General features: G+C 48.0%; 1 protein-coding gene across 6 annotated transcripts in view; it reads right to left on the bottom strand.

Moving 5' to 3' along the window:
• The window catches only part of DEPDC5 (DEP domain containing 5, GATOR1 subcomplex subunit), a 52,357-nt gene that overhangs the window by 26,121 nt on the left and 2,249 nt on the right, over window positions 1-23,987 (bottom strand). For all 6 annotated transcript variants that reach the window (XM_028710046.2, XM_028710048.2, XM_028710047.2 and 3 more), the window contains exons 4-25: window positions 23,677-23,723; window positions 23,389-23,474; window positions 22,409-22,492; window positions 21,199-21,248; window positions 20,088-20,157; window positions 19,891-19,969; window positions 19,403-19,464; window positions 18,260-18,329; window positions 17,515-17,587; window positions 16,481-16,584; window positions 14,781-14,855; window positions 13,374-13,508; window positions 12,662-12,723; window positions 11,714-11,787; window positions 11,082-11,151; window positions 10,142-10,178; window positions 8,730-8,850; window positions 7,867-8,090; window positions 5,436-5,642; window positions 4,530-4,665; window positions 3,108-3,205; window positions 1,974-2,039 (exon numbers count right to left, since the gene is read on the bottom strand). In XM_028710046.2, the coding sequence (XP_028565879.2) occupies window positions 1,974-2,039; window positions 3,108-3,205; window positions 4,530-4,665; window positions 5,436-5,642; window positions 7,867-8,090; window positions 8,730-8,850; window positions 10,142-10,178; window positions 11,082-11,151; window positions 11,714-11,787; window positions 12,662-12,723; window positions 13,374-13,508; window positions 14,781-14,855; window positions 16,481-16,584; window positions 17,515-17,587; window positions 18,260-18,329; window positions 19,403-19,464; window positions 19,891-19,969; window positions 20,088-20,157; window positions 21,199-21,248; window positions 22,409-22,492; window positions 23,389-23,474; window positions 23,677-23,723 (2,030 nt within the window). The remainder of the gene's footprint in view (window positions 1-1,973; window positions 2,040-3,107; window positions 3,206-4,529; window positions 4,666-5,435; window positions 5,643-7,866; window positions 8,091-8,729; window positions 8,851-10,141; window positions 10,179-11,081; window positions 11,152-11,713; window positions 11,788-12,661; window positions 12,724-13,373; window positions 13,509-14,780; window positions 14,856-16,480; window positions 16,585-17,514; window positions 17,588-18,259; window positions 18,330-19,402; window positions 19,465-19,890; window positions 19,970-20,087; window positions 20,158-21,198; window positions 21,249-22,408; window positions 22,493-23,388; window positions 23,475-23,676; window positions 23,724-23,987) is intronic.

Below are 23,987 nucleotides of genomic sequence, written 5' to 3'. Positions count from 1 at the left end.
GTTCACAGATAGTAAATGAGGAGACAGTCAAACAACCCTTTGCACCAGTTCCTTTAAAGTAAAGGTAAAGGGACCCCTGACCATTAGGTCCAGTCGTGGCCGACTCTGGGGTTGCAGTGCTCATCTCGCTTTACTGGCCAAGGGAGCCGGTGTACAGCTTCCGGGTCATGTGGCCAGCATGACTAAGCCGCTTCTGGCGAACCACAGCAGCACACGGAAACGCCATTTACCTTCCCGCCGGAGCAGGACCTATTTATCTACTTGCACTTTGACATGCTTTCGAACTGCTAGGTTGGCAGGAGCAGGGACCGAGCAACGGGAGCTCACCCCGTCGCGAGGATTCGAACTGCCAACTTCTGATCGGCAAGTCCTAGGCTCTGTGGTTTAACCCACAGCGCCACCCGCGTCCCCCAGTTCCCTTACCCAGGCAGATTTATTTAAACCTTGTGGTTAGTGTTGCTCGCTCTCAGACAAATACAGTGGTGCCCCGCAAGACAAACGCCTCGCAAGACGGAAAACCCGCTAGACGAAAGGGTTTTCCGTTTTGGAGGCGCTTCGCAAAACGAATTTCCCTATGGGCTTCCTTCGCAAGACGAAAGCCCATAGGGAAATCTCCGGGACAGCGGGGAAGCACAGCGCGTCTTCCCCACTGTCCTCGGACCTCCTCCCGCCGCCAGGCTTCGGAAGGCTGCTCCGAAGCCTGGCAGGGGGCGGAGAGGTTTTTTAAAAACCACGGGACAGCGGGGGACTTCTCCGCTGTCCGGGGCGATTTTAAAATGCTGCCGGGTGGCAGCGCTGCCGCCCAGCAGCATTTAAAAAAACCCGGGACAGCGGGTTTAAAATCGCCCCGGCGTTTCTCCGCTCTCCCGGGAAGGCAGGCAGGGGGGAGCAAAGACTTTCGCCCCCCGCCCGCCTTCAGAAGAGGCCCTGGACCTCTTCTGAAGGCGGGCGGGGGGCGAAAGTCTTTGCTCCCCCTTGCCTGCCTTCCTGGACCTCTTCTGAAGGCGGGTGGGGGGCAAAAGTCTTTGCTCCCCCCTGCCTGCCTTCCTGGGAGAGCGGAGAAACGCGCTGCGTTTCTCCGCTGTCCCCGACGGCTTTTTAAGGCAGGCGGGGGGAGCAAAGACTTTCGCCCCCCGCCCGCCTTCAGAAGAGGTCCTGGACCTCTTCTGAAGGCGGGTGGGGGGCGAAAGTCTTTGCTCCCCCTTGCCTGCCTGTCCCGGAGGGCTTCTGAAGGCAGGCGGGGGGGGGGAGCAAAGACTTTCGCCCCCCGCCCGCCTTCAGAAGAGGTCCAGGACCTCTTCTGAAGGCTGGCGGGGGGCAAAAGTCTTTGTCCCCCCTGCCTGCCTTCCCAGGGGCTTTTAAATCGCCCCGGACAGCGGAGAAGTCCTCCGCTGTCCCGGGGCGATTTTAAAATGCCGCCGGCCAGCATTTTAAGATCGCCCCAGACAGCGGAGAAGCCCTCCGCTGTCCCAGGGTTTTTTTAAATGCTGGGGGTGGGAAGAAAAGCCCTTGTCCCACCCCCCCAGCCTTCAGAAGAGGTCGGGGAACAGACTGTCCCCGGACCTGGTCTGAAGTCGGTTTCCCTAGGAACGCATTAATTGATTTTCAATGCATTCCTATGGGAAACCGTGCATCGCAAGACGAAAAACTCGCAAGAAGAAAAAACTTGCGGAACGAATTAATTTCGTCTTGCGAGGCACCACTGTATTCTGGGATGTTCCCGACAGCTGAAGATCCGGTCACTGAGCAACCAGAAGCCTTCCTCGGTGGGACTGCGTCCCCACAGCTTCTGTATGGGAAAATCCCAGATGGAAGGAAAGCCCTATCCCAAAACTTACCACTTTGGAGAGAGGGAGCAAAAGGAACTGGAGGCGATCGTGAGTCCTTGGGACTCTGGAAGTGCTTCTCTCGCTTTTGCCCTCATCTACACAGACCAACCTCCTCCTCCCCAACCCTGTCATCACTGCTCTTACTCGGATCTGGAGAGTTAGAGACGGCGCCCTCCAGGGAGTCCTTGTTCTGGCTTCGGGCATTCATTCCTGAAAGAAGGGGAAAGATGTCAGCTTGCATTTCTTAGTACAGAGAGTATTGATCTTTCCTATTCTAATAAATTCAAAAGGGTTCTGGAAGCTTCAGGGAGCGTCTCTGTGTGAAAGAAACATGCAGAAGGTTCATGATGTTTGGGTTATTCCTCCAGAGAAGCAGAGCACAGCTGGTTTAAACTGGTTCTGTTATCTTTCTGTCAAGGTCATGCTGACTATAATAGTGAGGCCTGGGTCTCAGTCTTTTCTATCTCTCTTTCCTTCTGGTGTGGTGTTCTGTATATAGTACGCTTCGTGTTAAGGTTTTAGTCTTATTATTAGTTATTGTTAAGTTTAAGTCAAGTCTGTTGCAACTGGATTTCTTATGGACTGTGCAAATCCTGAATGTATTGGGTTTGTGACCATTATGCTCATTTGCCTTCAGTAGCAGTAAAGCTCTGCTGGATGCAATATTAATTGTCTCTGGTCTATTTTCTTGGGAATCCTGCAACGTGTTTTAAGTTTTTACTTTGCTAACTATACGTTGGAATCTACTCTGGGTCAATATTGAGTAGAAATTCACCAACAAAAGAGACCTTCGCCATGACAGGAGGTGCAGAGAGGGCTTTCGTGAGCCACAGAACATTTCTAGTCCAGCCTCGGGTTCTCACAGTGGCCAAACAGCTCCTCCAATGGGAAGAAGCCAGCAAGCAGGATTTGAGCACAAGAGCCCTCTCCCCTCCTGAGGCTTCCAGCAACTGGGATTCAGAAGCATTGCTGCCATTGGCCATGGAGGCAGAGCACAGCTGTCATGGCTAGTAGCCATTGATAGCCCTCTCCTCCATGGATTTGTCTAATGCTCTTTGAAAGCAATTTAAGTTGGTGGCCATCACTGCCTCTTGTGGGAGTGAGTTCCACAGTTTAACCACGTGGGCACTAACTGCAGGGACATAATGCTCACAGCCCCTGCAATTTGCTCTTCCATGACGAACGCCCAGACAGGTGTATGTTATGGGTCAGTTTTGGAACAGGCCCGCATCATCGCCGAAGCCCGCCCGCCACCCGCCTCGTGCCAACCGTTATCACCTGTGGCATGGCTGCCAGTGAGCTGGTTAGAGTAATCTTCCATGCCACTGAAGCTCATGAAGGAAGTGCCATCATCTGGATGGTGAGCAACTCCATGCCTGGAGAGAAGGAAAGGAAAGCTTTTAAAGATACAGTGGTACCCCGCAAGACGAACGCCTCGGAAGACGAAAAACTCGCTAGACGAAGGAGTTTTTCGTTTTCTTAGCCGCTTCGCAAGACGCATTTCCCTATGGGCTTGCTTCGCAAAACGAAGCTTGCCCCGCAAGCTCCGGGGATAGCGGGGAAGCGCAGCGCGCCTTCCCCTCTCTCCCCGGACCCCTTTTGAACCAAGGGGCGGCAACGGGGAGAAGCAATCTTCTCCCCTCTGCCCCTTCCCTTGCTTTAAAACAGGTCCGGGGAGATTGCGGGGCAGGCAACGGGGAGAAGCAATCTTCTCCCCGCTGCCCCTTGCTTTAAAACAGGTCCGGGGACAGAGGGGAAGGCGCGCGGCGCTTCCCCTCTATCCCCGGACGGTCTCCATAGGAACGCATTGATTGATTTTCAATGCATTCCTATGGGAAACCATGCTTCGCAAGACGAAAAACTCGCAAGAAGAAAAAACTTGCGGAACGAATTAATTTCGTCTTGCGAGGCACCACTGTAACAGTAAAAGAAGATTAAAGCATGTCAACATCTCTGTGTGTGGAGAGGCTTTTAAGGTGTGTTTTTTTAAAAAAAAGGTTTTAAGCAGGTGTTTGAAAAAGGTACAGTGAAGGCTCCTCCTACCTGAGATCAATAGGCAGGGAGTTCCAAAGTGTATGTGCTGCCATGCTGAAAGATCGAGGTCTTACAAATGCAGAATGAGCTGCAGCTCAAACATTTGTAGGCAAAGGCCAAAAGGAGAGTAATTTGAGGCAGCGACCAGAGAAGAATGGCAAACCAGGTTGATGGGTTATTCCGAAATGGCAAAATTAACTGGGAAGCTCAGTAATCAAGAAGACAAGAACTTTAACAAGGAATGGGGAAAGTTTATAATTTATTTACAAGACCATTGTAAACAGGTTAAAACATTAGCAGGATTTTAACCACACTTGTAAAGTAATGGAAAGTATGGAAAATTTAGAAGGATTAAAAATTTGGATAAGTATTGATATGCAGTTGTAAAAAACATATTGTTAGGATCCATGGAAGGGATGGGGGGGGGGGGGAGTCAGGAGATTCAGAGCAATCTCGATATTTGGATTCGGAACTGTTTTTTGTTGTATGTTTATACTTTTTAAAATCAAATTAAAAAACCATATCCCCTCCCCCCAAAAAAGAGTAATTTGAGGTGGAATCAGACTTCCTATGAACCCAACGCCTGAAAGCTCCATCAACGAGACCCACTTTTGGTTGTAAGTTTAGGGGAAAGCGCCCCTATGCGTTCCCTTTGGGCAGCCTCACCTCCCGGCTGCCTCGTGATAGGCCAGCTCCAGCAGTTCTGCAGAGGAGTGGGTCCAGTCCCTCTGCCCACTGCCCTGCATCTCAGCCATGTTCTGACGCGTCTGGTGGTGGATCTGGATGGCTTCTCCAGAAGGACCTGCCCAAGCACAGGATTCAGTTATCACTTGGTTTGCCAACCAGCTCTTCCCACACTCCACACCGACTCTCCACGCCACAAGATTGCATCTGAAGCAGCGATTTCCCACCAAATCGAACACAGAGGTGGCCGAGTTTGCATTGCGTCCCCTGAGCTGTTCCTGCCACAGTCTAAAAATGTGCAGTTCGTCAAAGGGGTGCAACCTTTCACATGAATAGCCTGAACCAAACATGAGAAGCACCTTGCTGGACCAGGCCAAGAGTTCATCTAACCCATGGTCTCAGTCTCCAGCTGTTTTGGGACTACAGTGGTACCTCGGGTTAAGAACTTAATCCGTTCTGGAGGTCCGTTCTTAACCTGAAACTGTTCTTAACCTGAGGTACCACTTTAGCTAATGGGGCCTCCCGCTGCCGCCGCGAGATTTCTGTTCTCATCCTGAAGCGAAGTTCTTAACCCGAGGTACTATTTCTGGGTTAGCAGAGTCTGTAACCTGAAGCATCTGTAACCCAAGCTACCGCTGTACAATTCCCATCATTCCTGACCACTAGCTAAGGATGATGGGAGTTGTAGTTCAAAAACAGCTGGAGACCCAAGTTGGGGAAACCCTGATCCAGCCCAGCAACTCCCAGCCTAGTAACTTCCAGATGTTCTGAGCTGAAACTTCCATCAGCCTCAGCTAACATGGCTATGCTGGCTGGAGTCGGTGGAAGCTGCAGTCCCAAATAATCATTCTGCCACAATAAGTGGCTAGTAGCCTTCCGTCTCCTTACCCACGGGGAAGGTGTGCATCCAGCGCCTCCGGTTCGATGTGAGTTTCATGGGCATCCTGGAGGGGGCAAAGGGGTTGATGAGGGCCCTCTGCGGCGCATAGCCCCCAGCCGAACGGATGTGCAGCATGGACTCGGCACTCCCGACGTGAAATCTCCCTGGGGCACTGGAGTCTCGCTGCTGGGACTCCATCATATTCTCAAGGGCATCTGAAATGACGACAACAAAAACTTCCCGTCAATTGGGAGAATCCGACAGGCACATAAGGAACCTACCAAGCAGCCAGTTAAGACACATGCCCCACACAGCAGATTTATTTTGGCAGGTGGGACTGTAATGGGAAACAGACAGACTGAACCCACTGGGCACAAACAGGGTGCTTTTGCACAGCGCCCACTCACCCCAACAAGGCTTACTCTGAACAGCTTCAGAGGAGATTGTGCCCCATTGAGGGGCAGGAATGGTGGGTGGCGTTTCTGACTCAGGCATGTAAACATATTTGCTCTGCCAGCCCAGGCAAAAGTGGGGGGAGAGGAGGACCCATCTTGAAGGCAACATACCCAAGTTCATCTATGTTTTAGTATGGCGGCACCTGCACTTTGGAACTCCCTGCCTATTGAGCCCACTCAGATGTCTAGAATGGCTGATGTGCTTTCAGTTTATTGCTGGTTTTAACTTTCTGAACATTTTTACTAATGATCTTAAACTGCTTTGAGGTTTGTTAGTTTTTAACAAACCAAGGTTTTTTTAAAAAATAAATTTTATGAAATAAGAAAAATCATTGTCCAGAGGGTGCTCTTTAATGTCTTTGTTTTCTATTATTATTAAACATGAATGATTGTTGTATTTATTTTTCCTTGTAACCTTTAAGCTTACACAGCAGCATAACTCTTCAAACAGGTAAAAATGGTAAATGCAATGGCTACAAAACTAAACTGAATTTAAAATCACAGAAAGGTCCACTGCAAAGGGAACTTAATTCATGTTCAATTTACCTGGAAAACATAGGAACTACTCGCAGGGGCAATTCGGATACTTTTGAATCAATTCAGTGAATTAACTTAATCGGAATTATTTTAGTGAAAGCATCAGTCTTAACACAGGCAGTTCTTTGGCTGTCCACAGATGACTTTTTCAATCAAAGATCTCTGATTTCAGGCCAGTTATTAGACGACGATGTGTATGCATGCACAAATGTGCACTCTATTTACCTCCTCCGAAAGGGAACCACCCAAATCAGCTTGCAAAAGATTAAAATAAATGCAAGATTACAATAACCAACAATTAAACTAAAAGCAGCGGCAAGAAACAAGATCTTTAGCTTCTTCTCGCTGTATTTTTTTGCCTTCAAAATGCCACGGTGAGGCTTTAGGTCCCCGAAGCTGAGAAAGAACCACCTGCTCAAGGTCCCCTGAATCTTAAAGTCACTCTAGACAAGTCCAGCTCCCTAACTAACCCCTGAGAATGCCGGACCTCACAGGGATGTTTTAAAAGGCAGATCCTAAAAAAGAAGCTGCTATGATAAGACAGTAAATCCACTTGGGAAAACAGCCACTAATTTTTCCACAGTTTGAGGCTGTAAGGGGGGGGAGGGTCCCAAGGGGCTCCCCAACTAAGCTGACCTCCTTAAATGATTTGATAAGTGGGCCAGAGAAGTAGGCCGCCCACTCCACGTGCTGTTATTTGGAGAAGGAGGACAAGGGCACTTAAGACGGAGCAGGCGAGATAGGAGGGGTGCCATGAGCCAAGGGGATGAAGGCTGGCTCAGGAAGTGAGGAGGTCTCTCTGGGGACAGTTCAGAACAATCTTCAAACAGGTTTCGGGGGGGAGAGAAATGAAAGGAAAAGTAAGAAGATATATAGAGATATAGATAGATGATGATGATAGATAGATAGATAGATAGATGAGAGATAGATAGATAGGATAAGTTGTCATAATCGCCAATAAAGAAATATAGGATGCACCTATGAAATTTACTGATTTGTTAATAAAGCATTCTAAGAGGGAAAGGATGTGTTGTCTATCATTGTAAAGAGTTCCATGGTCTGAACCAAAACAATTACAGGCAATGACCAGTTTAGGCATGTTTGAATGATGCACAATTGTGCACATGTGCACAGCACTGAACCCAGAATTAGCAGGAAAACCTCATAATGACACGAAAAGGGACAGAGTGGGCTTACGCTTGCTTTGCCGACACGCACGGGGTCCATAACGTAACCCCCGTGCAAAATGAGGATTGCCTGTATAATTTTTTATTTCAAATGCCGCCTTCTCCCTTAAAAAATATGTTCTTTTTTTCTGAAACCTGTATGTTTTGGGAGGTGACACACGCAGGCAACGTCTAATGAAATAATCCACAGGAAGAAATGAAATGATGATATGTTCAAAAGGAATGAAATGCTCCCGCTTCACATCGGGCCTCATCCTGACCTCGGGTGCTGGTGTAGCCCAAGGAGCTGCTGACTTCGTACTGGAGGTGGAGGTGCTGGCGGGGGATCATCAGGATGTTGGAGATCTTGCCCAGGGAGCTGTCGTCCGAGGCCTGGCTCCTCACCTCTTCCGGGGGCAAAGGCCGGCTCTGCAGGGAAGGACTGCAGGAGACGTCGTAGGAGCTGGAGCTCTTCCGGGGGCGGCTCTCTCGTTCCCGGACGGACCTGCTGGCAAAAAGCACCAGGTAGAAGGGAGGGCAGAGGCCTAGCTCCCGTCATGTCACAAAGACATTTTGTCACTTAACTTGGGTGGGGAACCTCAGGCCTGGGGCCCAAATGCGGCCCTGACAGGATCTCTAGCTGGCCCTTGGAACGCTCCCCAGGGCCCTGATTTGCATCCTAAGCATTTTTGCCTGGCTGAGATGTGCTGCTGAAAACTTTGATGGTGTTAAGTGTTCAGAAATAAGCCTACATCGACAAATGTAGAATTTGCTTCTCTGCAACATGCCCCTCAGCAAGCTGCCCGGAAGGGAATGTGGCCCTCAGAGTAAAAAAAGGTTCTCCACCTCTGAATTAACCAATCACAGTAAGCTGATTTTTTTTTTAAAAAAAAGGAAGAAGAAATGGGGGGGGAATCCATGGGCAGATACAGCGGGAAACCATTTTCCAGGTGTGCTTTGATGGCGCTCATGGTTAAAACAGCAGATGCAGACTGGAAGCCCAGCAGAAATGTGAAGCTGATGGAGAAGGGTGTGTGTGTGTTGATCTACGCTCCCTCCTTTGCAAAGGCTGCTCCAGATTCGTTTGGTAATGGCTCACAAGCACACCATCCAATTTGGCTCGTTGCCTCGCAAGCTTCTTTACCTGAAGATGGGGCAACGCTGAGCTCTGGACGGCCCCGGCAGACGGAAAACCTGGGCGTCGTAACCATCGTAATCCACTTGGATGGGGAGAGCGTTCTCTGTCTCTTTTGGGGCTCCCAAAGCTGGAAGGCAGTAACGTTATTGACTGGGGCAGCTTTTAAGAACCTGGTCTCCGTTCTTGGGCAAAACGGCCTAATATCAGCGTGAGAATTTCCCCGGCTGACAAATAGAAGAAGACGCCTTCACCCCGGTATTGCTCCCCTTTATCACATACACAGCCCAACAAGACAATGACAAAAATCCACCAACAGTATACAAATCAATATGGCTAACCTGATCCAAAACACCCACCCCACACACACACGAAAACAAAGACCACCACAGCCAATCACAAACAACCAACCACACCCTAGGCCAACCCCAACCTCTCTCACCACCAAAGGAACACAAGTGAACAGCAAAGAACCTGCACAAGCAACGCTGACACCAAACCCTACAAATAGTAAGTAAAATAGAAACATCACCACCCGAACCCCCCCCCATCTCCCCCCACCTCTTTCCCCCTTTTCTTCCTAATGTCTCAACAAATGAAACTGATTTGTAAAAATGTTAAAGGTAAAGGGACCCGGACCCCGGACCATTAGGTCCAGTCGTGGACGACTCTGGGGTTGTGGCGCTCATCTCGCTTTATTGGCCGAGGGAGCCGGCGTACAGCTTCCGGGTCACGTGGCCAGCATGACTAACCAGAGCAGCGCACGGAAACGCCGTTTACCTTCCCACCAGAGTGGTACCTATTTATCTACTTGCACTTTGAGGTGCTTTCGAACTGCTAGGTTGGCAGGAGCAGGGACCGAGCAACGGGATCTCACCCCGTTGCAGGCATTCGAACCGCCGACCTTCTGATCGGCAAGTCCTAGGCTCTGTGGTGAGAGAGAGCCATTGCACACACTTTTGTAAATCAATAAAATCTTTAATTAAAAAAAAAGAATTTTCCCTGTTGGAAGAGACGAAAGGTGACCTATGTGGTCCAATTTCCTGTTCTCCTAGTGGCCAACCAGATGCCTCTTTGGAAGCAGGGCCTGAAAGCAACAGCAGCTATCTCCCCACCTGGGATTCCCAGCAATGGGTGCTCAGAGGCATTGACTGCCTCTAACAGCCAGCGTGGAGTAGTGGTTAGGGTGTCAGACTGGGACCTGGGAGACCAGGGTTCAAATCCCCACTCAGCCAAAGCTCACTGGGTGACCTTGGGCCAGTTCACTGCCTCTCAGCTGAATCTGTCTTGCAGGGTTGTTGTGAGGATAAAATGGGAAGGAAGAGAAACGTGTCTGCCACCTTGGAGGATATAAACCCAATCTGTCAATGATCAATGGAGGTAGGACCCTTTCACAATAACAACCTGAGATGACTACTCACAGGCATCCCTGCTGCTCTTCAGTTTTTCACTCTGCGGCTGGAATCCAAGCGGCACGAAAAATGGCAAAGGAAAGAAAGCATTGGAAACTTAAGTTAGTTTTGGCCATGGAACGGTCACTGCATTACAAGCGATAGATTCAGACCAGGAATATTCTGACAATTCATCCAGTCACCCAATGCACACACCCCCCCTCAAATATCTCACACTGAAGTGCTTGGTGAACTCTTACTGTTTTAAAAGCCTTCAGTACAAATGCATTTGGGGGGACATGTTCCATATGAACCACCCCCATGCAACTATCCTTACATTTCAAGCAAGGTCGAGAAAAAGATTCCTAGAGCCCAGTAAGCTCGGTGCAGAGCTTAAAAGTAATTTCTGTGCTGGGAAAACCTGGTGCAAATGGAGCTTTTAAGGTCTCCACCATGCATGCAATTATTTCACGCAACTTCAACCCAGCCAGCTTTCAATTGTGCAAGGTTGAAATTGCCTGTGGCGACTGCATTTTTACAGAGAAGCATCTGCTACATTTCATGCATCAGCCAAAGTAAATGAATAAAGATCACCCCTGATGGCTGAGGTTCCCCCCACCCCATACCAATGCGGAACTCGGAAAGCTGCCCACTATGACAACATGACTTGGCTAAAGGGTGTGGGGAGAGGAAGCGAGTCAAGGAAAATGCTCTTCTATCAGGAGCTGCCAAAGTAGTGCCCACAGGTGTCAGTGAGCCCACCGGTACTTCCTATGGCACCCACAAAAGGTCTCAGTAAATAGCCCCTCAAAAATCAACAAGGCATGACAGATGGTTTGCTCTTCCTGCTTGTCCTAGCTCATCCTTTTTTTACACAGCTGTTTAGTGACTGGTGCAACTTCCTAATGTGCCCACTGCCCCCCCCCCCCCGCAAAAGGTTGGCAGCCCCGTCTTAACAGAGCCCACTTACTTTCCTGGCAGCCAGTTTGATCCGTGGAGTGAAGCTGTTACACTGGAGCTGGCTTTTGGAGGTGTAGAAACTGGAAAAGGGAAGTAGAAAAACAATGCCTCTGTTTGCATGTAACACTAAACCATGGTTTAGCGACTACACACACAAACTGGATCAAGCCCAAGGGAAACTCAGGTTTGCACATTCACTCCATCTCCTTTCTGACTCGGTGGTAGCATTTCATCTCCAACCTGATCTTAATAAACCAAAGGCTGCAGGTTACAACAAACTGCCCATGTTCAAAACAGTTCAACTTCAGACCATGGTTTCTAGGTCTGGCTTGTTAAACTAGCCACATTTTGTTGTAACCCACAATCTCCGATTCACATGTAATGACAAGCTGAGATTAGGGGGGAACAAAACTACCCCCCTTCCATGTTTTAAGGAGAAAAGCAATGCAGGAATACAGGGATTCGAAGCAACACCAGAGCAGACTCAGTGGAGGCTGAGGACAAGACTGCCCAGGGCTGAGGTTTGAGAGGGGAGGGAGAGCAGAGAGAATTCTCAAGTACCAAAAGCAGAGAGGGAAGACCCATGTGAGCATTGCCCAAGGTGAAGCCTTGGCTGCAACAGTTCCAACTTCAAACACCCACCTGTGGTTTATCCAGTGTGGTATATTGTAGTCATCTCCCAAGCGAGAGTCCCCAGGACTGCAGCGATTGTGCAGCTAAGAGAAGAAGAGTTTGGAAAAGGCACCATGTTAACTGGATGCTTTTTGCAGCTAGTTTGTACTGCATTCTGGAAATCCATGGGAATGGACGGTTGCAAGACAGGAATCTGGCACCGGATACAGAGGGTTGCAGCGAAAGAAGCCATGAATCCAGCAGAACTGTCTCTCCCTCTCCTCCCCACAGCACCCCCTTGCACCCCCCATATATGCCCTGAGGGTTCCCTTACCCCCATGGAGCAAATCTGGGAGGGTACAGGAGGGAGAAGTTACGTTATGGGAGCACAAATCATTCTGCTTATGCAGTGATGTCGTTGGATTCAACCCAGAAGCCGGTGGTCCAGAGATTTTTAGCCTTCATTTAAAACAGCCTTCCTCAACCTGGTGCCCCCCAGATGCTTTGCACTACCACCAGTCCTGGGAATCATACAGCCAAGCTAGCTGGGGCAGATGAGAATTATAGCCCCAAACATCTGAACGGCGCCATATTGAGGGAGTCTGATTTAGGAGTGAGAAGTTCCTAATCCTCAATAGTTTGGCGAAAGATAGAGGCTAACAGGCATCCTGGAAACAAGCCTGGCTTTTGGTAATTAGGCAGGTGCAGGTGTTCAGCACTTTGTTCCTTTCCCATACCTTTTCCTTCCTGCCACCCCCACCTCCAATCTCTTTTATTTCCCTATGTACTCAGCCCTTACTAGAGGATGTGCTTTAATTGAAGAGCCGGGAGTGTGGAAGCAAAATTATGGCTTTCTATTTAATTGGTTGGATATTTTTTTCTGGCACAAGAATCAGCTGGAGGAGGGAAACAGCTAGCAGGCAGGTGTGGCAGAGATGGAGGAGAAAGAAAACAGGCATACGACCCCACGGGCCTTACCTTGAAGAGGGGCACGGCGTGGAGGGGCTGCTCTCCCATGCACACCAAGTCCACCCCAATCCCTACAGAAGCAAGCAAAGCAGGGTGAGGAAGATGAGTTTGTTAATAGCCACGTGCTGTCCTGGTGCTGGACAAGGAAGGTCCACTGCAGAGAGGGGAGGGCTTGGATCTGGCCCCTCTCCTTGCCACTCATAGACCAGCAATGAAAAGCTTTCCCGCTTGGTCACCCATCACTTAAGATGCTTCTTAAACAAAAGGATTTCGCCATCTGGTTTTCCAAACAGCCCAACTCTCAACGCTACGCCTAAAAAAAGAGGTCATCTCTATATTTTGGAGATGCTCTAAAGTGAGAAAGAACACAGATAGGAAGCTTATGTGGCAGAGTCAGGCTGCTTGTCCACCCGGCTCAGAGTCCCCAGCAATGGAGAACCAGATGTTGCTGCACTGCAACACTCATCACCATCCCTTATCACTGGCCATGCTTGGCTGCAGGGCCTAATGGGAACTGGAGACCAACAACATCTGGAGAAGGGCCCCCACATCTGGTGGACATCAGCAGGGAGCCACTCTCCAGGGTTACAGGCAAGGAGTCTTTCTTCTTCCCAGGTCCTCCCTGGAAAATGCTGCCGGGGAGGTTTTGCTTGCAAAGAGGCTACTCTCCCCACTGAACTACACAGCCCTTTCCCACTGCCTGCCGCTAAGACCATTTTACCATTATCTATCATGCGCTGCTTGGTCAAGATCATGAGGAGCCGGTCCACTTCGAAGACTCCCACGCCAGGCGTGATGACTACGGACATCTGCCCCGTCCGGTCAAAATTTCGATTGATGTAATGCTTGTCGAACACTAAAAGCAGGAAAAGTCAGAAGCAAAAGGACATGCAATCTTTTACACATAATATGCCTAAGGTAAAGGTAAAGGGACCCCTGACCATTAGGTCCAGTCGTGGACGACTCTGGGGTTGTGACGCTCATCTCACTTTATTGGCTGAGGGAGCCGGAGTACATCTTCCGGGTCATGTGGCCAGCATGACTAAGCCACTTCTGGCGAACCAGAGCAGCGCATGGAAACGCCGTTTACCTTCCTGCCAGAGTGGTACCTATTTATCTACTTGCACTTTGAGGTGCTTTCGAAGTGCTAGGTTGGCAGGAGCAGGGACCGAGCAACGGGAGCTCACCCCGTCTCGGGGATTCAAACCGCCAACCTTCTGATCAGCAAGCCCTAGGCTCTGTGGTTTAACCCACAGCGCCACCCGCGTCCCTATAATATGCCTATCAAGGGACAATTTGCTCTCATTAACAACAGCTTGCTAAAAGTTCAGATGTGAACTTTGTAAGGTGCTTTAAACTGGTTCTTTTTTTTTTAATATTAAGTTTTAATTGTGGACCTGGGACCTTAGGGTGAAGGCAGGTCAACAACAACAACGTGCAATTCACCAGCTTACAGAAACTTGTTTGAGACAGTTAAAAAGTCCTGAACTGGATATTCAATCCGTTGGAGTCAAGAATCTGCTGGTTTTACTAATGAAGACCCTCAACAGTTATACTAGAGGTGGGTAAAAAAAAATCTCCTCCTGCATTTCCAAGGTCATTCACCACCAACCCAAAAAAGTGTGTGTGTGTGTTTATGTACAGAAGAGGATTGGGGGCTGTTTGTGAGATGCAGACAAAGTTGTCACGCTGGCTGGGGCTGATGAAAGCTGTAGCCCAGAGGGCACCAGATTGGAGAAGGTTGGTGTAGACTCAGGTAAGTACTGGGTGCCTCCTATTGGTCACTCTCCGTTCACAACCCACCAGGCTAGGCTAGCGTCCCACAGTCACAGAGCATGTGCACTAGAAATAAAACAAGAGTCCTCAACAGCATGAAAGGAATTCCATTCCAAATGCTCAGGGTTCCTTGGCAGATAAATCAACAAGGTAGAAATCCCCCTGAAGAGAGAAACTTTGAATGCCACTGAATTATCCCCTAAGTCAGAACTGTGCTAGTTACTGGCCTTTCCAATCCAATCTATCCTGTAAGAACAGATGACATTTGTGTGAGGAGGAGCCAGGTCACTGCCTGTGTACAGAAGGCTCCTTAGTGCTAGAGTGGTACAAGATGTTTTTTCCCTCTACTCACCATTGAAGGAGAGGTTTATGGCTTCCAAATAATTTCCTTGAGCGGAGGTGGAATTGCACCCTGGAGGAAAGCCCTCTAGAGGGTTAATGACGAAGGAGAAAGGAGAAAAGGAGAAAGAGATGTCAGCTATAATATTTGAAGCCCATTTTTATTATTTATTTGCCTGATGAATTAGGAGCGTAAGGAGAGCTGGAACAGGCCAAAGGGGACCCATATAGTCTAGCATCCTGTTCTCACTGCGGAAGACCAGATGCCTCTTCTGGGAAGCCCATAAGCACAGCAGCAGCAGCAGCGCTCTTCCCAGCAGTGATTCTCAGCAGCTGATATTCAGACAGCCTTGCTGCTTTCAGCACCGGAAGGGATTTGTCTAATCCCAGCTTTTGCTGGCGTGTTTTGATATTTTATAACTGCTTTCACCAGGGTTTTTTAGGTTGCAAGCCACCTTGTGATATTTTACACCAAAGTGCAATATATAAATATTGAAAATATATATATGAAAATCAAAGCTGTTCAGGTTGAGGAGGGAGGGGCATCCTTGCAGCTTTCCAGCTCTCCCTTTCCACCCCACCCTTCAGCACTCCTTTTCCTAGAGCTCCTAGTCAAGTACAGACACAGTTTAAAAACCACAAAATTGAATGACCATGTCGATACACAGTAGAAGAATAAAAAAACCTGGTGCATGCTGCAGACCTATCTGGCCTCCTCAAGGCCTTTGGACTACAAGTCCCATCAACCCAAGACAGCATGGCCGTATTTTGCTACGGCTGATAAAAGAATCTCTGTGGTGGTTGGGGCTGATGGAAATTGCAGTTCACAATATCGGGGGGGGGGGGGGCAAGTTTGGGGAAGGCTGCCTTGTGACAAGTTCCAAGAGTATTGGAGTCATTTTGGACTCACAGCTGTCCGTGGAGGCACAGGTTAATTCTGTGTCCGGGGCGGCTGTCTACCAGCTCCATCTGGTACGCAGGCTGAGACCCTACCTGCCTGCAGACTGTCTTGCCAGAGTGGTGCATGCTCTAGTTATCTCCCGCTTGGACTACTGCAATGCGCTCTACGTGGGGCTACCTTTGAAGGTGACCCGGAAACTACAACTAATCCAGAATGCAGCAGCTAGACTGGTGACAGGGAGTGGCCGCCGGGACCACATAACACCGGTCCTGAGAGATCTGCATTGGCTTCCAATACGTTTCTGAGCACAATTCAAAGTGTTGGTGCTGACCTTTAAAGCCCTAAACGGCCTCGGTCCTGTATACCTGAAGGAGCGTCTTCACCCCCATCATTCAGCCCAGACACTGAGATCCAGCACTGAGGGCCTTCTGGCGGTTCCCTCATTGCAAGGTTACAGGGAACCAGACAGAGGGCCTTCTCGGTAGTGGCGCCCGCCCTGTGGAACGTCTTCCCATCAGATGTGAAGGAAATAAGCAACTATCTACTCTTTAAAAGACATCTGAAGGCAGCTCTGTTTAGGGAAGTTTTTAATATTTAATGCTGTATTATTTTTAACACTTGATTGGAAGCCACCTAGAGTGCCTGGGGAAACTCAGCCAGATGGATGGGGTATAAATTAACAACAACAACAACAACAACAACAATAATAATTTCATTGCTCTGACTAATGCCAGATCTAGAATACTACCTTTTTTGAAATTCTAATAATAACCATCAGGAATAATATAGTAAAAATAGTAAGAATGCCCCACCTGCCTGCTCCAAACGCACCAGGATAGGGTACTGGATGAAGAGTTTCTTAATAGTCACAAGCAACGATGTCCACTCCTCTCGTCTTTCGTTCTGAACCACCACCCTGTAAGGAAGCGCTGGGACTGAGTAGGAGAGAAACTGAACCAGCACAATACTTTACAGATAATGTAAGGACTTAAGGATAGAAAGGGAAGGGAGCAAGGAGAGCCTGCTGGAAGAGGCCAATGGCTCACCTAATCCAGCCCTCTCCCTGCCTGTGGATTCCAGTGACTGGTACTCAGAAACACAGCCATCATGGCAAATAACCATCGATAGCCCTCTCCTCCCTGTGGGAGCTTAGAGTTAGGAAAATGGACTTTCTGGCGGGCACTTATCCAAATGCTGCTTCACAAGGTACTAACATGTAACCCAAATGTTAAAGACATCTGCAAACACGAATTCAGCATCTTGCAATACAGGGGAAATTCCCCAGGATAGCAGCAAGTTGCTAGTCCTCAAGGTTATGAGGCAAAAAACCCCAAGCAGTTTCTACTAAAATTTAAGAAACATTTCAGCAAAAACTTTCAGTCATGGAGCTTTTGCTGTCCCTCAAGGACCCCAATCTATATCCTCCTCGCCCTCCAAAATACTGCAAAAGTTGTCTATTTTGTAGCCAACCGTCAGTTTCCAAATTAAACATTTCAGTTGCAAAATACAGATTTCTTAGGAGGCTTACAAAATTTCTGGGATACCGTAGAGTAAGACATAACAGTTACTCCCTGCAAAACCGTAAACTCATCAGGTTTTAGCTTAGAAAAAACAATTGTTGAAAAGGAATGGAATTCTTCCAGTTCTTTAGCAACCGTCATGTTTTCCCCAGATAGGTTACTAGATCAATTATGAGGGGTGATATGTGTGTGGTTGTGCATCTCTCTCTCTCTCTCTCTCTCTCTCTCTCTCTCTCTCTCTCACACACACACACACACACACACACACACACACACCTGGAAATGGACCACAGATACTCAATGGAAGGACCACATGGGAAACCTACTTGTAAAAATCTTCATAGAATCTTCCTTCATGATCTTGCTGAATTGAGGCACGCTGTGTCTCTGGAAATTCATCTACAAGAGACAGCAGCAAGATGTATAGACCATCCCTGAAGCACCCAAAAGGCATCTGTCCCAAGCCCCCCACTCTTCAGACCAGCAATATTCAAAGTACTGTACTTTTCCATGTATAAGATTAGGTTTTTTTATTTAAAAATTATGCTAAAAAGTGGGGGCCGTCTTATACATGGATAGTGCATAGGGTGGACATTTGATTGGTTGCTGTCAGTGGCTATTGCGCATGTTATTGGTTGCTGTGTCAAGGGCTGGCATTGATTGTCTGATGCTGCGGCAATTGGGCAAGCGATTGGCAGCTTCTGCCAGCAAGGGGACAGATGAAAGGCGGATTTTCAGCAATCCCCCCCTAAAAAAAGCTCAACAAATCTGAGCCATCTCCCCACATTTCCTTAAATTTGAGTCCCACAAAATAGGGGGTGTTTTATACATGGGGACGTTTTATACACGGAAAAGTACGGTAGTACAACTCCTTGCAAAAGCACTTGCCCAAGCCACCAACCAAGGGCAACCATCCCTTTCCGCTACGCAGAGTAGTGACTGAGGTAACAGCTCAAAGCTCGGAGGGCGTAGGAGACAAAGAGAGAAGTCCCAGAGAGGAACAGAGGCAGGAAGATGTCAGTACCCTTACAAGCAAGGAGGAAGAGAAACATTTATCTCGTAGCTACTCACTCAAGGATTTGGCATCATAGAACGTTCTAGAAAACAGGACCACAGTCACTTCATGGCTGCAGTTCTTCTCCTGACAAAGAGGAAAGAGAGGAGGTGAATGTTCTGCACAAAGCCTCAGTCACAGCCCTCATGGGACCCCCTTGCATGCGCATGCACATAGACACAAACAGCTGCTTCAATCAATGGCGATGCTGCTTCGGTCTTGGTCTCAATGAAGAATGACCTAACTATGAGGACAGGCTCCACGCCGGAGGAATCTGACACCATGTTAGAGTCTAACACCTCCTGACATAACCTAAGGCTTTATGAATAGCTTTTCTGAGGAAAATGTTACCAGGGCAAGGGCATTTCCAAGCACACACAGGGCAACTCTCGCCCCCAAACAACAATTACAGCTTCTTCTCTAGAAAGCTGAAAGGAAGGCAGCCCCGATCTCATGCCTGAAAAATGTAAAAGCATTCCAGACACTAAATGAGGCTCTTTAATATCTGCTTTACAGAGGAAATCCAGCAATGAACGTGTAATAAAACCTCAGTCTATGGGAGTATCTATTCAGAAACCTGACAAATGTCAAGATAGGACTGGACTTCTCTTTACCGTCTAATGTTATGGCTCTTTGTTTACTTGAAAGTCACTTATCCAAAGTCTCTTTGGAAGTACCGCTACAATTCTCCGCAAAAAAAATTTAAGCAAGTGGACAAACATCTTTTGCTATGCTATGTACCGCCAAGGTCCTGCAAGCTGAGGTTGCCAACCTGGAGCCACCCAGATGATGGAGGACTACAACTCCCATCATCCTTAGTCATTGGCTGCAGCTGATGGGAGCTGGGAGTATATCATGTCTAGGTAAGCTTCACATTGGCAGTTCCCTGCATTACAGCATCCTGTGGACTCCCCAGGTTCCTTTTCCCTTCCTCCTTTGGATCCAATTGTTCCATAATCAGGCAGCAACTTCCACCAAGGAACCTCCTATCTGGGTTATGTTTTATCTACATTTGGGGAAGCTCAAATATCTATTGAGGGTAAGGAAGTGTAGGAACACCTCCTTATCCCAGTTGCAAGCAGGCCTGAATATGAGCCTAGGTCACAAAGTAAAAAGCACACTCTTATTCCATTGCTACAGTCGAAGACACAGAAAGTTACCTTCCACTTGGTGAAGAGATCAGCGAGGAAACCATTCACAGCTTTCTCAAAGTAAAGGTCCCCTGCAAAGGGAAGAGTAATAAAACGGGGGCGGGGGGGGGGGAGATAGACTAAGAGTGATTTCTGTTCAAAGGAGCATTGATACTGCAACCTGCGCTCCTCCCACCAGGTGTTTGTTCAACAGGGGAGGGGCCGTATTTGCAGTGGAAGCTAGTTCATCAGAGCAAATGGAGCTCAGCCTCACAAACCACAAGAGTTGTTTGGACGCACCCACCCAAGATGCTTGGGTCACAAGGCAACTGGAAAACAAACCAAGGTTTGCAGTAACAAACCATGGTTGACCGGTCACAAGAGACAACTCATTGCTTGTCGACCCAATCAAGGTTAGAACAAGCCATGTGGGAGTGGGATGAGCTCTTGTGGAGCCACAGTGCTAACAGCAGGTGTGGGACAGGCAGATTTCCAGGAAGGCTCCTATTTCTCCATACCGTAGATGTCAAAATCCCACATTTCACAGCTCATCTGGATGAAGATATATACCATGGCGGAGGTTGAACGGAAGACAACCTGCAAGAGAGACACACAAACAGTAAAAACTACTGCTCTAGCTGTTGCTTGATAGCGTAGAACAAACACTTGAAAAGGGGGGAGAGAAAACTCTGGGGTGGGGAATAAAGAGGCCTACCCGGGTGTCTTCACTGATGTAGCCACACGTGACCTTCTCACTTTTGACCCAAAGTTCGCCTGCTTGAGCCCTGGAAGAAAGCCAAAGAAAATCCGTTATCACATTCCGAAACAGTGGACATGAAAAGTGGGGTTGCTACTGGCTGGGCTGTATTGGCAGGCGAGGACAGTGCCAGGACTGACCCCTGTCCCTGGGCTTTGGGTTAACAGAAAAGGAACTGCCTTTTTAGGTGCATCACCATCATCATAAGTTATTATTTATATGCCACCCATCTGACGGGGTTTCCCCAGCCACTCTGGGAAGCTCCCAACAAAAAATAGTAAAAACACAACAGAACATCAAACATTAAAAACTTCTTGGAACATGCATGAGTCTCAAGAGCTCCTCAGGGGCATGTTTGCATTGATTTCCAAAATAGTGTTACTAGAGCTGCAACTTAATGTTTAACTTGATGGTATCATCAGCCTGATTAAAGCAGGAGACATAGAAGCATGATTAAGTCACACCAACAGCGTAAAGAACAGCTTCTATCTGCTGGCTGTTAGGCTGCTGAATGAAAGGATAACAACAGGGCAGCTGACTTTCAGGTTTGGTGGGTGTGCATCAGTAAACAAGGGGAATTAAGACTAAGAGAGCTGAGTGGGGGGTGCTCGTGTAATCTCACTGTATACAAGTTGTACAAGTGACAATAAAGTATTTCAATTATTTCAATTTCAATTAATCAATTTATCTGGTGCACACAAACGGCTCTGCTTATCATTAAAACCTCAAAACTGGAACCACAAAATTCTAGAGCTGGAAGAGATGTTGGAGGTCCTCTAGCATCACTTGCTGGGGCTGATGGGAATTGTAGTTCAACAACATCTGGAGGACCAAAAGTTCCCCGCACATGCTGCATTTGCAAGGCGCCTACACCGAGCAGGGAGTTGGGACAGAGGACCTCCAGAAGTCCCTTTGAGCTCAAGAATTCTACAGTTCTGTGTTATTACTTTGGGGCTAACATAACCATTGCCTGCACAGTCAGATTTCTAAAGAAAGCACTTCTGAGAGGGAGAGAGAGAGATGTGGAGAGGGAGCAAAGGGTATGTGTGGGGTGTGACTGGATACTCACCGAATACCTGCAAATTCCACCTTCTGAGTGACATAGGCACATGTGCCAACCTAGCAGGCATTTGGTTTAAAACAGAAAAAGAGGGGGAATGAGAACTCAAGGCAGTGTGAATTTGCAGGAGACAACTGTTCTTCATACCTCTTACCCCTGAGCACATCAGAGAGAGGGGGGGAACTGGTTTCTAGCACTCACGGCTGCATTTGTAAACATGCTTATGAAAGGCCCAGAAGCTCTCATCCGCTATCGCCTCATCTGCTTGTCCTCTATTCCTACCACATCTTATTTCAGCCCAGCACCCACCTCTCTTTGCCATCCTCTCAGACCCTAACCAAAAAACATCCCATGTTCTACACTACTGGTGAGAACCTTTTACTGCCTGAGGGCTACATGCCAGAGGTTGGGAGTAGAGTGGGGCCAAATACAAAAGTAGACAGAGCAATACAGTGGTGCCCCGCAAGACGAATGCCTCGCAAGACGGAAAACCCACTAGACGAAAGGGTTTTCCGTTTCGGAGGTGCTTCGCAAGACGAATTTCCCTATGGGCTTGCTTCGCAAGACGAAAAAGTCTTGCGAGTCTCGCCATTTTTTCCCCATTCCCCCCCCCTTTTTCAAAGCCGCTAAGCCACTAATAGCCTTTTAGCAGCTTAGCCGCTAATCCTTTAATAGCCGCTAAGCCGCTAAATCACTAATAGCCTTTTAGCAGATCCTCTAATGGGGTTGCTTCGCACGATGAAAAAACCGCTAGACGAAGAGAATTGCGGAACGGATTCTTTTCGTCTTGCGAGGCACCACTGTAGTTGCGATTCTCTCATTCATACAGCAGGCCACATTTCTGCCATGCCAAATCCGGAGGCTTCTACAGCCACACCTCTCCATCTAGGCAAGGAAGGCACATTATAACAGTTCAATGACACATTCAAGCCAGGCAGGGCTGGTGAAGTGTGCAGCTTGGGAAAGAGGCGTGGCTAGGGTAGGGTTCTGAGGGCCAGACAAAGAACTCAGGGGGCCGTATTCAACCTGATGTTCCCCACCCCATTTGACCCTCACAGTTGTCTCTCATTGCCCCAGTCCTGTAACAAATTCGATTGTCAGTATTTGTCCAGTTTATGCACAGAGCAGCAGCCTCAGATTCCCAAGCCGAGTCCATCGCAATCTAACTGAGAATGAACAAAGAGCACATTCCCTTCCAGATTAGACGCAGGGCCCTCACCAAGCTCTTCTTCAGTCGCCACATGTCCCCACGCCCGATGTACTGATCCTTGAATGTCAGCTCCACCAGATCAAGGGTCACTTCCTAAAGAGGAGGGCAGCAGAGAAGCATGATGGCTAAGGTGTTTGAGAGCCCCATTCTGCTCCTGTGAAGGCCTGGCACTGAAATCTGTAGGCTCCTGATTACAAGCACGAGCTCCCCTGATCTCCCCACTTAGCTGAAGAGAACTTTTCATTTATTATTATTTATTATTATTATTTATTTCAGAAACTTTATACAGCGCTTGATTAAAAAACTCCAACAACCTCAAAGCAGTTTACCAAAAAAAAATATGAAAGAAAATAAGCTTTATGACAGATAAACACCTGCATGTATGATCCCCCATAGCAAAACTGCTAAGTTTAGGTATACAATACTAGTTTTTTAAACCATTATTTTAAACTGTATTTTGATATGCCTGCTATTTGTATAGTCTGTTTATGTTTTGGATCATATTTTATGTATACCACCTGTAATTGAGTAGGCAGCTTGTTAAATAAATTTTAAAAACAACTGTGTCACCAGGTCCTTAGTGACTCTCTTTGTGCCAAGCCTCTCTTACACTGGGCAAGTAAAGTCACAGGTGGCATTATTTATATGGCAGATACCATAGGCACACCCCTAGGGCAAGCTGGCTGACACTGGACAGGAGGTCAGGGGCATCCCAAGGTAGTTGCTGATGAGGAAAGTACTCAGAGCATGTAAAGGCATCCATCTAAGGCAGTCTGCCCTACAGCAAGGAGTATACATAGTCCGAGATCTGCTACTCTCCTGCTAGAATTGCTGAACGCCAGCAGAATGCAACTTTGCAAAAGTGTTCAAATGCCTCCACAGAGCAGATTAACCTGCTTTTGCAACTTGGGCTGGGAGACAATCTCCACATGCTTGGAACCAGACCAGGTGGAAATGCCTCAGGGCAAAGGCTGCAGTGCCACAAATACCTTTGGGTCAACAACGTTCACATGGACATCCTGGTAGGGTCTCAGTCGGAACACCTGTGCCACAGTCTGATCTACACTTATGGTTTCTGCAAAAAGAAGGAAATCCTAGGTGATTGAGAGAAGGTGGCTTCCAACTGTGTCACCCCATCAAAGACTTCACGTTGGATCTCACAGGGATCTCACCTTGTCACTCCCTAGATGGAGAGCTGTTTGACAGCAGACAACACTATTGGCTGATTATACTGCACTCATTAAGGTGCACCCAAATAAAGATCAGAAAATCCCTACCTTTCTGTAAATCCTCCTTAAGTGACTTCACTTGCAGGAGCAAAGGGCTGGAACATAAGAGAGATAAACAGCTGCATGAATTGGGCCTCTACAACATACTCTAAGAAGCTGAGATGTTCTAATGTATCCCCTAAACCCTACCACACTGACGTCCAAGGAGGGCATCATAGCTGCTTCAAGAGATCAGCATTTCCCTTACACTTTTAATTCAAGATTTGCATTGTGCAACCAGAAGCTAAATTGATTTGGGAAGGAGGAGGCTAGGAAATAGGAAGAATGCCAAAACCACAAGAGGTGGTTGGCTTGAACAC

Source organism: Podarcis muralis, chromosome 16 (genome assembly GCF_964188315.1).
Source record: "Podarcis muralis chromosome 16, rPodMur119.hap1.1, whole genome shotgun sequence".
Lineage (NCBI taxonomy): Eukaryota > Metazoa > Chordata > Lepidosauria > Squamata > Lacertidae > Podarcis > Podarcis muralis.
Note: the sequence above shows the minus strand (reverse complement) of the source record. Positions and strands in the feature narration are given on the sequence as shown.